The 15,804-nt window shown below is 41.6% G+C and overlaps 1 protein-coding gene across 5 annotated transcripts in view; it reads left to right on the top strand.

The window, feature by feature from the left end:
- Positions 1-14,568, top strand: part of Gbs-76a (Glycogen binding subunit 76A) — a 72,019-nt gene extending 57,451 nt beyond the window's left edge. For all 5 annotated transcript variants that reach the window (XM_076767345.1, XM_076767344.1, XM_076767343.1 and 2 more), the window contains exon 2: positions 306-14,568. In XM_076767345.1, coding sequence (XP_076623460.1) covers positions 408-2,672 — 2,265 coding nt within the window. In that variant the 5' untranslated portion in view covers positions 306-407 and the 3' untranslated portion in view covers positions 2,673-14,568. The remainder of the gene's footprint in view (positions 1-305) is intronic.
- The last annotated feature ends 1,236 nt before the right edge of the window (positions 14,569-15,804 follow it).

Below are 15,804 nucleotides of genomic sequence, written 5' to 3'. Positions count from 1 at the left end.
CAGACACCTGGAGAGGCAGCGTTAGATTAAATATGGACGAATACCGTTCGATCGACTCTTGGATGCGTTAAATCCGACACATCGATAGGCACCACTAGATCAGATACTGATAGAATGTTGAACGAGACACTTTGATAGATTCCACTAGTTCCGAGGAAAAAATTTTTTACCGACAATATAATGGGTGGCCAGAAATGTTTCGTCACCGCCTTACCAAATTAATTCGACCGTCAATTCCCTTATTCTTAGAACCGAATGAACCGAATTCTATCTTACTAAACTTCTTCACTGGTCTCTTGTTCCAGGCGAACAGCGAAAGTCGAGAGCCGGAAGAGCAGGGTAACAGTACGACCTCGCCCTCGGAGGGCAGGCACGCCGACGGGACATCCGGCTCGTCCGTCCTTGAGATGGGCAGCACAGACTCGGCGGGCAGCGCCCACAGCGGCGGTCCTTCCTGTGGCCTGGTCAGTTCCCTGTTTCCCAGCAGTTGCCGTGGACGCGCGGAGGCGTTCGCCAGACGTCTTCATCGGCGGCTGACGTCCCTGGGGGGCGAGGAAGCGTCCCAGCGGAACGCCGATTCCTCGAAACCCAAGGAAACGTCATGGCTGCGCTCGTCGTCGACCGCCAAACCGGTGACGAACAACGCGTCGATCAATCATGTTCTGCAGCACCAGCCGCGTCACAGTTCGGAGACGAATCTGTGCTACGATTTCGAGCTCGATCTCGAGGACGGCCTCGGCTCGCCGGCCGAGGAGGCCACGGCGGCCGAGGTGGCGGATCTCCTGGTGAATCCAGGGATATTGAAGACCAACCATCACGACGCCTGCAACTGCACGCCAAACGGTTCGAAAGTGAGTCTGTCCAGCTTGGACATAGAGTCCAGTTGCCTGTTCGCGTCACCTATGACGGGCACGTCGCCCGACAGCGACTCCAGCGACATCTACTTCGATCCTGAGTCCTCGGACGCGGAGAAGGCGAAGAACGAGGTCTACTTCGACCCGGTGACCACGTCGGACAGCGAAGTGACCACCTCGAATCTCTCGAACGGTTGCGAGGCGAAGGCCAACAAGGGTCTGGTCGCGCGCAGGAGGCCGGAGATCAACGTGGAACATTCCGAGGACACGTCCGAGTCGAGCGCCTCGCTCAGAAGGAACAACATCGTCGACGGGGAGTCGAGGAAAGAGGAGTCGGTGTGCAACTCGGAGGACTCGTTGGAGACCACCTCGGCCAGCCACGAGTCCTTATGGAGCACCTTCGACGAGAGCACCATGTCCCTGCAGGACGAGAGTCCCACCAGAATCAGTCCCAGTCTGACCGCCACGCTTCAGAATCGACTGCCCAAGTCGCACTCGGACTCCGAGATACCCATGCACGGACCAAGACTGACGATCACTCGCGAGCTGACCAGGAGGGACGAGAAGATAGAGGGCGGCGTCGACGAGGTCGACTTTGTCAACGGGATCACGGAGAACGGCAAGCTGGAGGACATAAAGAACGCGAGGAACCTCGCGAAAGAAGAGTCGCCGGACTCCTCGGAGAGCACGAACGACGAGGAGCTGCCGCTGGACACGGAGGAACCCAACAACGAACCGAGCGTGCAATTGCCGGTCAGCATGGCCGCCCTGAAGGTGGAGGAGACGGTCGAATCGGAGGATCACTCGACGTACAGCAGCATGATCAACATCCCTGGCGCTCTGACGCTCGAGTGCTCGACGGGCGAGCGCGTGACAGAGTCGACGTTGAAGAACGAGGTGCAGCTACAGATCGAGAACGGTACGGTGACCAACGACGCCGAGGAGGACAAGATGTGCCTGCTGCTGCAGAAGATCGCCACCAGCCCGACGATCAGGGACGACGTGTTGAGCCACGAGTCGCGCGAGGACAGCGTCGAGGAGGAGGAGGAGGAAGAGAGGCCGCAGAAGATCAGACGTTGCTCGTCTCTGAAGACCGGGAAGACGCCGCCGGGCACGCCGGGACGCAAGAAGATCGTTCGATTCGCCGACGTGCTGGGCCTGGACCTGGCAGACGTCAGGACGTTCCTGGACGAGATCCCCAAGATACCGAACTCGGCGTACAGCGACCTGGTCTACGACGACATCTTCCAGAAGGACTCCAGCCCCGTCAACAGCCTCCAGTCGTGGGGCTTCCGGTACGGCGACAGCAGACGGGAATCGGGCTGCGCGTTTCCGCAACCTCGAAAGGTGGACAAGACACTGGTGCCTCTGTTCCAACAACCGGGCGGCCAGGTGAACTTCCTAGACCTGGTGCGCGAGCGTCGCGTCTGCCTGGAGAACGTGCTCGTCCAGGATCCCGTCTCGTTCTACATCCAGGGCACCGTGCGCGTCATAAACCTCGACTTCCACAAATCGGTGCACATCAGATACACACTGAACTCGTGGCGAAACTTCAGCGACCTGCAGGCGACCTACGTGCCGAACTCGTGCGACGGTTTCAGCGACAAGTTCGCGTTCGCGTTGTATTGCCACACGCTGTCGGTGGGCCAGCGGCTGGAGTTCGCAGTTCGGTTCCAGTGCAAGGGCGAGCAGTACTGGGACAACAACGCCGGGGCCAATTACTGTTTCCAGTGCTTGCCTGCATCACCGACGGTCGGTTACTTACCGATCACCGTGTCCGAGAGCCAACGGCACGAATGGTCGCCGATGTTCTACTGATGGGGGCCCCCGATCGTCGGTGTTCGCGACCCGATAGGCTGGGGACGCTTCGCGAAGAAGGCAGGGAGTCTGAAAATGGCCCGAATATGGCTAACAAGCGACCGGCGGAGACCACGGATCTAATAAACGTTCCTAAAGTGTACCTACTGTACAGAACTGTCCTACGAGTCGATGGAACGAACCGGACGGATCGGAGAGACCGCGATCGCGCGCATCGACGTCAATTATTCTTTCCTGCCATTTTCCCCCCGACCGGAGCGCCGCTAGTGGACTATGGAGGAACTCGACGCGACCGTTAGACTGACAATTTTTTACACGTTTATCGTTCCACGCTCTCGGGAGGACGTACGAGGAGACTGCGCCTCGATGCCTGGAAAGTTCGGGAGCCTACAGTTCCGGAGGATTCAAAGAGAACCACGAGATATCCACCACGCGTCTAGGACAGCGAGGAGAGATTATTATTTACACGTTCCTAGAAAGTACCTAATTTTAACGAGTCGAGGAAACCTCGAGCCCCGTCGAGTGCTGTAACCACGGAAGAGTTACGAACTGTTTGTGTATGGTACTGTTTTGAGGAGGCAACGTCGGAAGCTCCTTTTTCCTTCCGTGTTTTATCCGTTCTTTTAATTATTTCAACCGTTCACGATAATATTGCAAGATCGTTTCTCGACGAACCGATCGCCTCTGCATAGAAACAATATTTTTTTATTCGTCGACAACGGTGCGACATCGGGCGACTTCGACGGTCTTACGAAAGTTCGATCGGTTTATCGATCTCGACGGTTTTTTCTTTCTTTTTTTTTTTTCTTACTCGAAGAAACAAGAAAACGACGTTTTTTCCTTCGTTCGAAGTGGTTGTTGACCTGTGCCAATCCGATCCAGTGCCATTGCACGAGTTACGGCTATCGATGAAAACGCGTAACCGCACGTATGGTCGTAACCGTGGTTCAGGAGACGCGTGACGATTCGTGAAAGGGGGAATATTGCGTTCACGATAATTCCGTTCATGAAATTCTGTGTCCCGTTCACGAATCGAGAGAAATCAGGGAATCGAGGCCTGATCGCAAACCATTGTTACTGTACAGATCCTTATTTGCCTATATATCGTATCTATTATATCTTACATTAAGGCAGGGGTGCCAGAACTGCGACGAAATTCTCTAGCGACGCAAACATTATCAGATCACGTTGCACGCGAGATTTCCTTTTATCGGACTCGACTATTTTTTTAAACTTTGTACATACACGATTATTCTGCATAACTTATTATTTTACTCTTTTACGTTGACTAGTTTTTTTTCTTTCCCGTCTAGAGACTATTTTATTCGCGATTCGATATGGTCTTTTTTTTTACTCGCTGCGTTGGTACGAATAGGTGCACATCGGGTAAACGTATCGGTGATATGTAAGGATGTAAAATTTGGAAGGAATCATGTGTTTAATCAGTGAAATTTGTTACAATTGATTTTATGAATTAGACGATCCTACGAGGTTGGAAGGATCGACGCTTTGTTGAATGAATTTCTCCTAGTTATTGCTTCGTACGATTTTTATTTAATTTTCGTATTTTTAGATATTTCGACCAATTGCACAGTGCTTTTAATTAGAAACAAATTAACACATTGGCTGCCGTGTGACCTGCCGGCGGGTATTTAAAGCCAGCTGAATATTTAAAAAGTGCTAGAAGCGTCGATTGGGTAATCGTTGGTCGCTGGTACGTTTACCCAGTATCTATATTTTATCGATTATTTGCACGCGAGCTGGCGACGAATCGAGGCCTTTTAGCGACGCAGCAGAGCACAGAGATTCTCCCACATTTATGGTCTTTAATGCGTTCACTGTGGTAGATTTTAATAACGTTCACACTGGATTACTATACAGAGTGTTCAGTCAACCCTGGGAAAAATTTTAATGGGGGATTCTAGAGGCCCAAATAAGACGAAAATCAAGAATACCAATTTCTTGACGGAGGCTTCGTTAAAAAGTTATTAACAATTAAATTCAAAAATTTCAAATCGTTCTGGAAAAATTATTTTTAGTTAGAGCGATCAATTACAAGCATTCTTGGTCATTACACATACCCCCGAAATCCTAACCACTTTCGAGAAAAAAAATTGGGAAGGTGGTGAAATTTTTCGATGGAAAAAAAAATTTTCAAATCATTCTAAAAAAATTATATTTAATTACAGGGGTTAATTACAAGCATTTTTGGTCTTTACACATACCCCCGAAATCTTACCCACTTTCGAGAAAAAAATTCAGTATTGGCGGAACTTTAAACGTTAATAATTTCTTAACGAAGCCACCATCAACAAATTGGTATTCTTGATTTCCGTCTTATTTTGGCCTCTAGGAAATTTTTCCCAGGGGTGGCTGAACACCCTGTATACCTACTGTCGAATATGCTCCATACATGGACCTTTGTACCCAGTGCTGGTTAAACATGTCTCACGCTGGGTTCCACGCACCGTAGTATTGGGCATGTGCCCCATATTGGATTTTTATATGCGGCTAAGTCCAATATGCCTCATACTGGGCTTCCACCTATAAAATTAGCATATTGAACTTTCCACGTAGGTGGTCAAATATGTCCATCTCCATATTGCATTTTCATATCGAAGTCTTGCGGACATTTCGGGACCCCATTTTGAACTCGACGGTGTGTTCGATGTCTGAAAATTTCGGGAAAATGGGCTCGAGTGACGTTTTAACGCTTTAACTGTCGCGTAACCCGTACAGATTTTAGGTTATGTAGTGTACAACGGTCTGAAATGGAAATTTTAGTCTTGCAGAGAGTTGTACGGTTCTCGTCTGGCAGTGAACGTGTTAAACGAGTCGTTGCAACGTGGAATGGAGGTCGAACAAAACGTGTGGCCCACACGGAACGAAGTACAGGGGAAATGCGTGCCCCGTGCCGCAGTGAACGTGTTAAATCGTAGCTAGAAGGGGTCACAGCGTCGAGGGAACGTGTCAGGTTCGTTTCCACGGCGCGAACGTCGTGTTTTCGTGACGCGGTAAAAATTTCGCGCACGTTTCTGCGCAGCTTTCTGCGCGAAGAATGAGTGACGAATGAATTGCTCGCGCGACGGTATGCGAGAGGTAATAATAATGTTGTCAGTGCGATCCAGCCTGGGGATTGATCGAGGTCTAGCGGACTCGGAACGGTACATTCGCGACGTTTTGGCAGACCTGCGTTGTCCAATATGGCGGCCCATTGCCCAAGTTAGTAATCGTACAATACTAGGAAATATTTTTAACGCGACCAAAGCGTGAATCGTTTCTTTGCATCGATGGAGGGGTTCCCTAACCTTTTCGTTACTTGGCTCGGTCGATTAGCAATTAATTTTAACAATAAGACATCTTTATCGTGTACATTAAGATATTCAGAATCGAGAATGAGTATACGTTGTTAGCCTTGACTAATAATATGAATATAAAATTAAAACGACCGACAGACGTAATATTAAAGGACGAAATAGCGGAATAGTCATAAACTGGCGATAACTCAAGATAGTCAGAGGGTCTTTAATAGGAAGGAGTGTGTTGGCCCAGGCAAATATAACATTCGTATATTTGGCTCGATTTTGATCGTTCTCATCGCCGTGCAATGTGATTATTTTGTGTCTGATTCCCCGCTACGTTATTTCGTGCCATATTTTGAGAACTCTCTGCATCGATGCATCATCCAAGTTCAACGCAGTTAATGTTTCACGTGTATACCCGAGGACTTTTATGTTTGATTTAACCCGATTGATCCTAGTTTCGTCGAATATAAAAAGTAGAATTCGTCCAAGTCAGTACCAGATCTCGACGTCCAGCGTTGTCTCGCGCCGACGACAGACCACCAACAACCACGAACCAGTTATAATTTTAACGTTCGGCGAAACGATCAAAACGCGACAGTTGCACGGCGCCAGCGATCGAAATTACAAGATGGCGGATCGCGACACGATTATTTTTGGCAACCCTCGATGATTTGTAATTGTGATCGTTGCCCTGAAACGTTCGAGTTTCAATTAGTTGTTCGAGAACAAATGATATTAAAGTTTATTGTTAAGACCACCACTACCAAGAACGATATCCTCATATTTTTTAATAGTTATCTTCAAGAAAGAGTGCTTTCTACACCGAACGAAGAAACCTATTCTATACAGATCTATTGTACATAGACGGCGACAGTATTGGTGTCAAGGGACGGGCAAAATTCTTAATACTAATTTTGAATAACGAGTAAAGAAAATATAAACAATACAACAAACACGTTATTTCGTAAATAAAGTTTAAAATTAGAAAACGATTTCACAACGAACTAATTTGATACGGGTCCTTTTTATCGTTCGTAATAAAATATTTTGCTCGTCTCTGGTGACAGGCGTGTCTCGAGTGAAAACATAATCGATGGAAGAACTGTTGTTTGAAATATACATAATCGACTTCCGGTTCGGGTCTTCTTCGGTATTATATAATATTTTGTATGATTGTTCTAGATTATAATTTTTTATACCGTGGAAGACCTAACCTAGACGTCGAAACGCGTATTATCCTAAATAACGATGCCTCTACCGATATCGCCATTTTAATTTTTCGATCGGCAAGCGTAATTTTTTACTTTTAACCTTGCACAGTTTATTTACAATGTACGGCAACTTAATTGTTATTGTTTTTACGCTTGTATTGCGAAATAGCAAGGATCGTTGGGCTGTTGTTGCTCGGTTCGATATCACTATACCTCCATTACGAAATTAATTCTAATTCGGGGACGAAATACGTACCGATTGGTTAATTCTCCGCTTCTGTTTTCGTCATCGATGCGTCGTTAGCGCGTTGAAAGATGATTTTTTAATGGCGTATGCACCGCCATCGATGTAAATCGTGCGTTGGATCGAATTATACGATCGTTGGAATTCATTTGGCGCGTCGTGATCATCGTTATCGAGGCCCCACGATATATTTATACTACTCGAGCATACGTTAGTCATAACCAATCGAAGCTTTTTCTGGTTACTCTGTGTGTGTGTATATACATATATATTGTATATATGTATATACAGTGTGTTCGGACACCCGTGGGAAAAATTTTAACGAGAGATTCTAGAGGCTAAAATAAGGCGAAAATCAAGAATACCAATTTATTGATGGAGCCTTCGTTAAAAAGTTATTAACGTTTAAAGTTCCGCCTGTTCTGAATTTTTTTCTCGAAAATGCGCAGGATTTCGGGGGTATGTCTATTCACCAAAAATGATTGTAATTGACCCCCACAGCTAACAATATTTTTTTCAAAACGATTTGAAATATTTTAATTTCGACGAAAAATTTCACACCTTCTCGAATTTTTTTCTCGAAAACGCGTAGGATTTCGGGAGTATGTCTATTCACCAAAAATGATTGCAATTGACCCCCACAGCTAACAATATCTTTTTCAGAACGATTTGAAATTATTTTTTTTTCGTCGAAATCTAATTTTCGGTAAGGAATTTTTTTCTCGAAACTGCGCAGGATTTCGGGGGTATGTGTAATGACCAAAAACGATTGTAATTAACCCCCGCGACCGAAAATATTTTTTTTAGAACGATTCGAAAAATTTCTTTTTCGCCGAAAAATTTCACCACCTTTCCGATTTTTTTTCTCGAAAGTGGATAGGAATTCGAAGGTATGTCTATTCACCAAAAATGATTGTAATTGACCCCTCTAACTATAAATAATTTTTCTAGAACGATTTGAAATTTTTTAATTTAATTGTTAATGACTTTTTAACGAAGCCTCCATCAACAAATTGGTACTCTTCATTTTCGACTTATTTTGGCCTCTAGAATCCCCCATTAAAATTTTTCCCATGGGTGGCAGGAACACCCTGTATATATATACGTATAAAACAACGCGGATTTCTATTCTGATTAACCACAGAGATATTCTTCCACATGTTGAAAATGAAGTTTATTGAGATTTATCGAATACAAGGATCAAGATATTTTAATTATGTTACGGAAGCTCCAGTCCATTGTTAAATACGCGGGGTGTTCGACTAATTACGTCTCAAGCACCTTTTCATCTTCGTAATTTGTTGCACGAAGAAGACTTTCGGATAATTGATATAAAGAATGTTTGAAACTCGTCCTGCATGCAAGACTCCTTCGTGCAATAAAGTTTCTAAACAGTGGTACGAAGTTAGGGGGACACCCTGTATACGCAGCTTCTGAAAACTAAAGACTTCTGGAATATAAACACCATGTATATTACCCACGATTGTTAATAACTTATGAAACGTGCGTTGCGCGGAATGTTTCCTTGGGAAACTCGCTGGAAAATTTGTTTAAATATAGGTACTGTTTCGTGTACTTGGTAAAAACGTGATCTTATAATTATTTATTGTTGCAATTTATTGTCTCTCATTTAACACGTTTGTGGCAATTTTATTTAATGTAACATGCATGCTTTTAACTGTGTACCGATTAACTGTGCTAAATAGACCAATTAAATATTCTAAATAATGTGTCTCGCATGATGGAACTGGTCTATAGATCGTACCGAGTTTATTTGCATAAACGTGAACTGAAAAGTTGCTGTGACGCGAACGTGTTAATAATTTTGTAATACGACTATTCGTAACGTTTACATGTACGTTAGATTAGAGAATATATTCCAATATGTAATCTTAGCGAAGAAACTATAGTTACGTTATAGTTTTTTAAACTAAGGACTGCAGGAATAGTCAAAAACGTTTTTGTCCACCGAGACTCTACGCATTGAAATTTATTCTCTGATCCTACAATGCAGTTGTTAGTGCAAGGATTGCTTCGTATCGAGTTTCTGATCTAAGGACTAGAAATTGCACCTATATTCATGCATCGTTTCCTAAAAATGGCCTCTGAAAGATTCTCAGTCAACTAGCGCTTTGACTGCCAAACGAAATGTTTATTATACTCAGGCAAAATATAGTTGTACATCGAAGTATGTTCTTACCACTTTTTGAATAATTATGCCCAAGAAACGCAGAATATTTTTTTATATATAACTGTTAAAAAAGCAATCGTAGACGCAGTTGAAGCGTTGAACTTAAATGTTCTGTGCAACGCACGTGATTCAAGTCGACAAAGAAAGTTTGAAAACTCCATTATCGTTGGTGCACAACCTTTGGAAATTGTGATGCAATAAGATTACTCCTCGAACGGAACAATATCACAAAATATCGAGAAACGAATTTATGGCACTTCGAGCCAGAGATGGGCATTATTCTCTCGCCTAGATAACAATTTCAAATAACAGATAAAAGATAAATTGTAGAATAAAAATTACTGTTGCAGCGTGAATTACAATTATCGTTGGTCTTGAAGCAATAGAGAAACTTTGACCAAACAAGAAAGCGAACGTTCCACGATAAAATAAATATAACTATTTTCACGATCATTAAATTACATCTATAATAATAGAAAACAGAAATATTGTAATGATACAAATGTGAAATACATAATGCATGCAAATTACTAAAATGGTACGACATATCTTTCTTCCGAAAGGAAGAGGAACAAATCATGTATTTTTTTGTTCAATTAAACCGGTTACACAGGTAAAAAAGGATTAGTAGTAGAAAGTAAACCATGCTGTTAATGGGTACGTGGCCTTAACGATTGTCAACCTGTTTCTGTCCGGAAAAATTGAACTTTTCTAGCCACAGATATGTACAGGGTGTTCAACCACCCTTGGGAAAAATTTTAATGGGAGATTCTAGAAGCCAAAATAAGACGAAAATGAAGAATAACAATTTGTTGATCGAGGCTTCGTTAAAAAGTTATTAACGTTTATAGTTCCTATCTAGAGTCTCTCATGTTGAATGAGAACCACTATCGCGCTTGCGCAGCTGTACGCAGATTGACGTTCTACAGGCAGAACTTTAAACATTAATAACTTTTTAACAAAGCCTCGATCAACAAATTATTATTCTCGATGGTCGTCTTATTTTAGTCTCTAGAATCTCTCGTTAAAATGTTTCCCAGTTTTTCCCCATTTTTAATTAACAATAATTAAGTGCATTTTATTTAAAACTGTCGAATCGAACGAACGTTTCGATTTGTTATCTAGTATTTGTAGAGAAATGTGCCCGTCTCTAGCATGTGCGATCCAAGGACGTATTATTTCTCTCGATTTTCGTTCGTGTTCCATGAATCATTATACCGTCATTTCGTGCGCGAAATTCTCTCGGAAAGCGGTGAAACGTAAATTCACACGAGGCGTTGCGCCCTTATTAGCAAGACTATTTAATTGACGATAAAATCGCAGACTTATGCGCGGCTCGAAGCAAAGTTTCATGGGGGTCACGAAACCCTGTAAAAAAAGTGCAATTTTTCGCGACAGCCTCGACCTTCGAGAGAACGTCGCGACGCCGAGGAACTGAAAACAGATGGTCTCGAACGTAGAAATATTTTTCTCGCGGCTCGTTTCGCCGTGGAAATCCATTTTGTAAACTTTTGTTAGGAGTTTCGATCGCGATGCAGGTCAGGGGATTTTAAAACACTTTCAGTTTCACCTGTTTCGCTCGAATTTGGTTAAAAACGATGATTTGTTGTACATTTCAAGTTGGAATCATTCTCTACGAGCAATAATATTATATTTATTTAAAAGGAAGCAGCAATAAATGGGAAACGAATGTTGGAACGTGACCAGATATATTAAAGTTTACGAAAATCGTGTTCCTGTTGTTATATGAATATTTTACTCGTGCAGTTTACTTTGATCATGAATTTTCTTGGACGAAAGTTCGTCCATAAATTTATTTTTATATATTGTTGAACGAAACGTTGATGAATGTTTCTTTTTTTAAATTTGTTATTCGTTGTACGGTTGAGATTTATATTTTTCTAGTTTACTTTTTCTGAATCGAACATTCGAGCCTTCTAGTCTTTCAAATATTTATTTAAGGGTTAATGGTGCGTCGAAAGGAACGCTCGTTCGTGCAAAGATTGGAAAACGTTTCTACGTTCGGGACGAAACATTCTAACGAAGACCACGAAAAACGTTACTGGTAGTATATTTTTATATAATAAAACGTACACGTAAGCATACGTCGCGCCCTCTAGTCCGTAGAGCCCGTGAGCTTTCGTCTAATTGCCGAGCCTTTTGCAGTTCCTCACGAGAACTGACACAAACGAACCCGAAATCCATCGTTGAAGGAAAATCATTTAGCCAAACGAGCAAAAGAAACACGAAAGAAAGACTGTGCGCGAGCTCGTATGTGTGTTTGTGCCGAGTAAAGGATCGAAAAAGAGTTTGTAACTGTGTTCGTCCAATTTTAAACGTTATTATTTTTATTCTGTAATTTTAACTATTCTTGATTCGCATTCGTTTACATTGTTTCTTTATTTTTTTCATTTTCTCTTTCGGAACGAGGAGAAATTTTGCGTTTCGTTTTATTTCGGCTGTGAAACAAATGGGATGAATGGGAAATTTTTGCTACTAGTTTACTATTGTTTGTTTTCGATTTGTTCTTTTTATCAATCGTAAGTTCTGTTCGCAGAATTTTCTTTCGCGAGTCAGTCGAGCAATTTCTCGTGAAACAATAGTCTCTTTATTATATCGCGAAGGTTCGAGAGCAGAGCCAGAAACGAGCGAGACCTAACCTCCAATCGAGTTAACCTATTTGCCCGTTTTTGGTTCCAGTTCAGACCGAACGATACAGTCTCGCCGTGAAGTTGTTCAATTTTGTCGTGTTCGCTTTTAAATTATAGACTCGTTCGATATTTGTTGAAAGTTTTAGAAATATTTAGGGAAAGTTGTACACTGTCTATTCTGCAAACGTTACTTTTACACCTTTAACGGATTATTATCGCGCGGGTGGCCGCTCAATTCGATTCCGTTCGACGTACGTATTTTCGAACGAGAGGAATCGCTTTATGTTACGTTGTTCCCCAGATACGAGACAAAATACTCATAAAGAAACGTTTCGAACTTACAGTTCCCGAATAACCCGAGCCATTTCGGGCGTTTCGTTTCTGTAGCTCGCGATCGTTAAACGAAAGACTATAAACCGAAAGTGCAACGTTCAATTTCGCAAACGAAACACCGAACGTCGCTGATTACGAAACAATCACAGTGTTCGATCCTATACTATTCTATACTATTCATTTTATTAATCGGTCAGAGGCCACGGTACGATAATTTCTTTTATATTTATACACGGGGCTCTTTTGTACGAATCTATAGAAAAATAGTATTCCCGGAATAGATTTCATTAAAATTTGAACGTTTAATAGAGTATCGTCCAAGTACACTTATTTATACACATACAGGGTGTTTGGCCACCCATGGGAAAAATTTTAGTGAAAGATTCTAGAGGCCCAAATAAGACGAAAATCAAGAATACCAATTTCTTGATTGAGGCTTCGTTAAAAAGTTATTAACGTTTAAATTTCCATTGGTTCTGAATTTTTTTCTCGAAAATGCGCAGGATTTCGGGGGTATGTCTATTCACCAAAAATGATTCTAATTGACCCCCACAGCTAACAATATTTTTTTCAGAATGATTTGAAATACTTTAATTTCGTCGAAAAATTTCACACCTTCTCGAATTTTTTTCTCGAAAACGCTTAGGATTTCGGGGGTATGTCTATTCACCAAAAATGATTGTAATTGCCCCCCACAGCTAACAATATTTTTTTCAGAACGATTTGAAATTATTTTTTTTTCGTCGAAATCTAATTAGATTTTCGGTAAGGAATTTTTTTCTCGAAAGTGCGTAGGATTTCGGGGGTATGTATAATGACCAAAAATTATTGCAATAGACCCTTGCAACCGAAAATAATTTTTCCAAAACGATTTGAAATTGTTTTTTTCCGTCGAAAAATTTCACATCTTCTTGAATTTTTTTCTCGAAAGTGGATAGGATTTCGAGGGTATATGTATTCACCAAAAATGATTGCAATTGACCCCTCCAACTAAAATATTTTTTTCAGAACGATTTGAAATTTTTAAATTTAATTGTTAATAACTTTTTAACAAAGCCTCAGTGAAGAAATTGATATTCTTGATTTTCGCCTTATTTTGGCCTCTAAAATCTCCCATTAAAATTTTTCCCTGGGGTGGCCGGAACACCCTGTATATTATTCGATAGAAAAATACGGTTTCGCTAAATTTCGGCACCGTGGACTTCCATCTTTCGATAAAAAAACCAACAAAGAACCACTCGTCTACAATTTGTTTCTCCCGATATTTATACAATACTTCTCGAAACTGCGTATGAAATATATTTTTTTATACAAGTTTCTTGCGTCGTTGTTTTACTGTTTAATCATTTTTACGCCGCGGAAATTTTATCGAAGTTGCATTGTTCGACCGGGGACCGTTCGGGCGCCAATTCTGGTGACTTTTCACATAACCTAAAACCACTAAAAGCGCGTAATTTTCATCCGCGTCAATCGTGGGTTGTCTCTTCCTATCTGAGAAATCGGTGAACGCGATTAGATAAATCGAATTGGCCTTCGAATGGAATTTCGACTCCACGAAAGAGAGCAATGTCGCTTCAGACTGATAGAACGATCAGACTTTCGCATATTTTCGCTAAACGGAACGGCGAACAGGTTGTAGTTCGATTAATTGTTTCCTTTTTCTTCCCCCCTTTATTCTTTGTCCCGTTAAGTGTCAATCGTTGGCGAGACTATTTTTAATCTCACTGTTTGTTTGGATGTTTTTTTTTTTTTGTAGCTAGGTAAGGTTTCGCGTTTATTGTTACAAGATCGCGTATGGCGTGGGTGATAGCGTTAAGACTATTGGGAGACATGTTTGCATTAGCGAGGAGCGAATGATGATGGAGGAATGAAGTATCTATACGTATAAATAAACGTATATAATATATCTGTAACTCATGTTCTATATGTTATTAAGACAATAAATGGAAGACCGATCGACAGTTCCTTTTTCTATCCTCGTGGAACGAAAATATCGATAGTGACGGATTATCAATGGCGTGCATATATAAATTCATTTTTGAAATTATTATTGAAGTTCGTATAATGTATAATAATTCGGTCACTATTATCGGGTGGTCGTGATACGATAATCAGGGGTCACTTTAAACCTTAAAAGTTTATCGTTTGATTCGATGGAACAAAGTACTTGGCGATTTTATAAATCACACGGTATCGACAATGTTTTCTTCGCATAAACTTTCTCTTATCTTTTCAAATCGTTAAGAATTATTTTCTGCATTGTTTCTGACCAGTAAGAAACATTATTTATCTGCCTAAAACACGCTGATTTAAGAGCTCAAGTTATTCTTTTGTTCTCGATTTTTTATTTATAATTTACATTGCAATTTAGCTGCTGACGTACTGTTTATTGTTAGTACGATTATCTGCACAATCAAGGATCAAATGATCTAGCAGCTGAAAATAATTGAACTGTACTTTCCGATAGGCCAAGATTCCTCGTGTATTTTTAGAGGACTTTTAACCGTGCCAGAACTCGTGTATCGCGTTTGCCATTGTTTTGCATTGCACAAGCGTCGCCATGCTTGGAAAACTTTTATTTTCAATGCCTTCGTTATCTATAGGCGCGATAAAGTATTAACCTTATTGCATCTGTGATCCGATGTTTTTCTTCATTCGGTTATTAAGTATCGTTATTAAGCCGCTTGCATTCAGGTGTGCAATCTGTCGTAACACCTGCAATCGGTCGTTACTCCATTTAAACTAATTTGCATTAGCTTGCGCGCTCCGAAAGTTTACGACTATGTTCGTTCAAATATTTTCGAAGAGGAATACCAATTAGAATAGAATTATAAAAGAATAATATCAAGTTTATAGGTTAGAAAAATCTGAAGAACTCTAAGGATGAAACATAGAAATATTCTATAATATACCAATTATTTTGCAGTAATTAAAGTATCGCAAACAATATAAATAGGAAGGGAATAAAGATGAAGGGATTCGTCCAGACAAGGTCGTCTTAATCGCTTTGATTAAAAACCTTAAAGCCACAAAATTACGTTAAGAATCTCCGGAATTCTTTTCGTGACAAATTTTCACTCGTCTCAATTTTGTTTAAAAGCCAATAGCGTCAAGACGACCCCGCGTCCGGAAGTAGCGAAGAAAAGAAACGCTTGTCGTTCGAAATGGCAGCTGTTTATTACGAAAAAGAAGGAAAA

Source organism: Colletes latitarsis, chromosome 6 (assembly GCF_051014445.1).
Source record: "Colletes latitarsis isolate SP2378_abdomen chromosome 6, iyColLati1, whole genome shotgun sequence".
Lineage (NCBI taxonomy): Eukaryota > Metazoa > Arthropoda > Insecta > Hymenoptera > Colletidae > Colletes > Colletes latitarsis.
The sequence above is the reverse complement of the archived record's forward strand: the minus strand, read 5'-3'. Positions and strand labels throughout refer to the sequence as shown.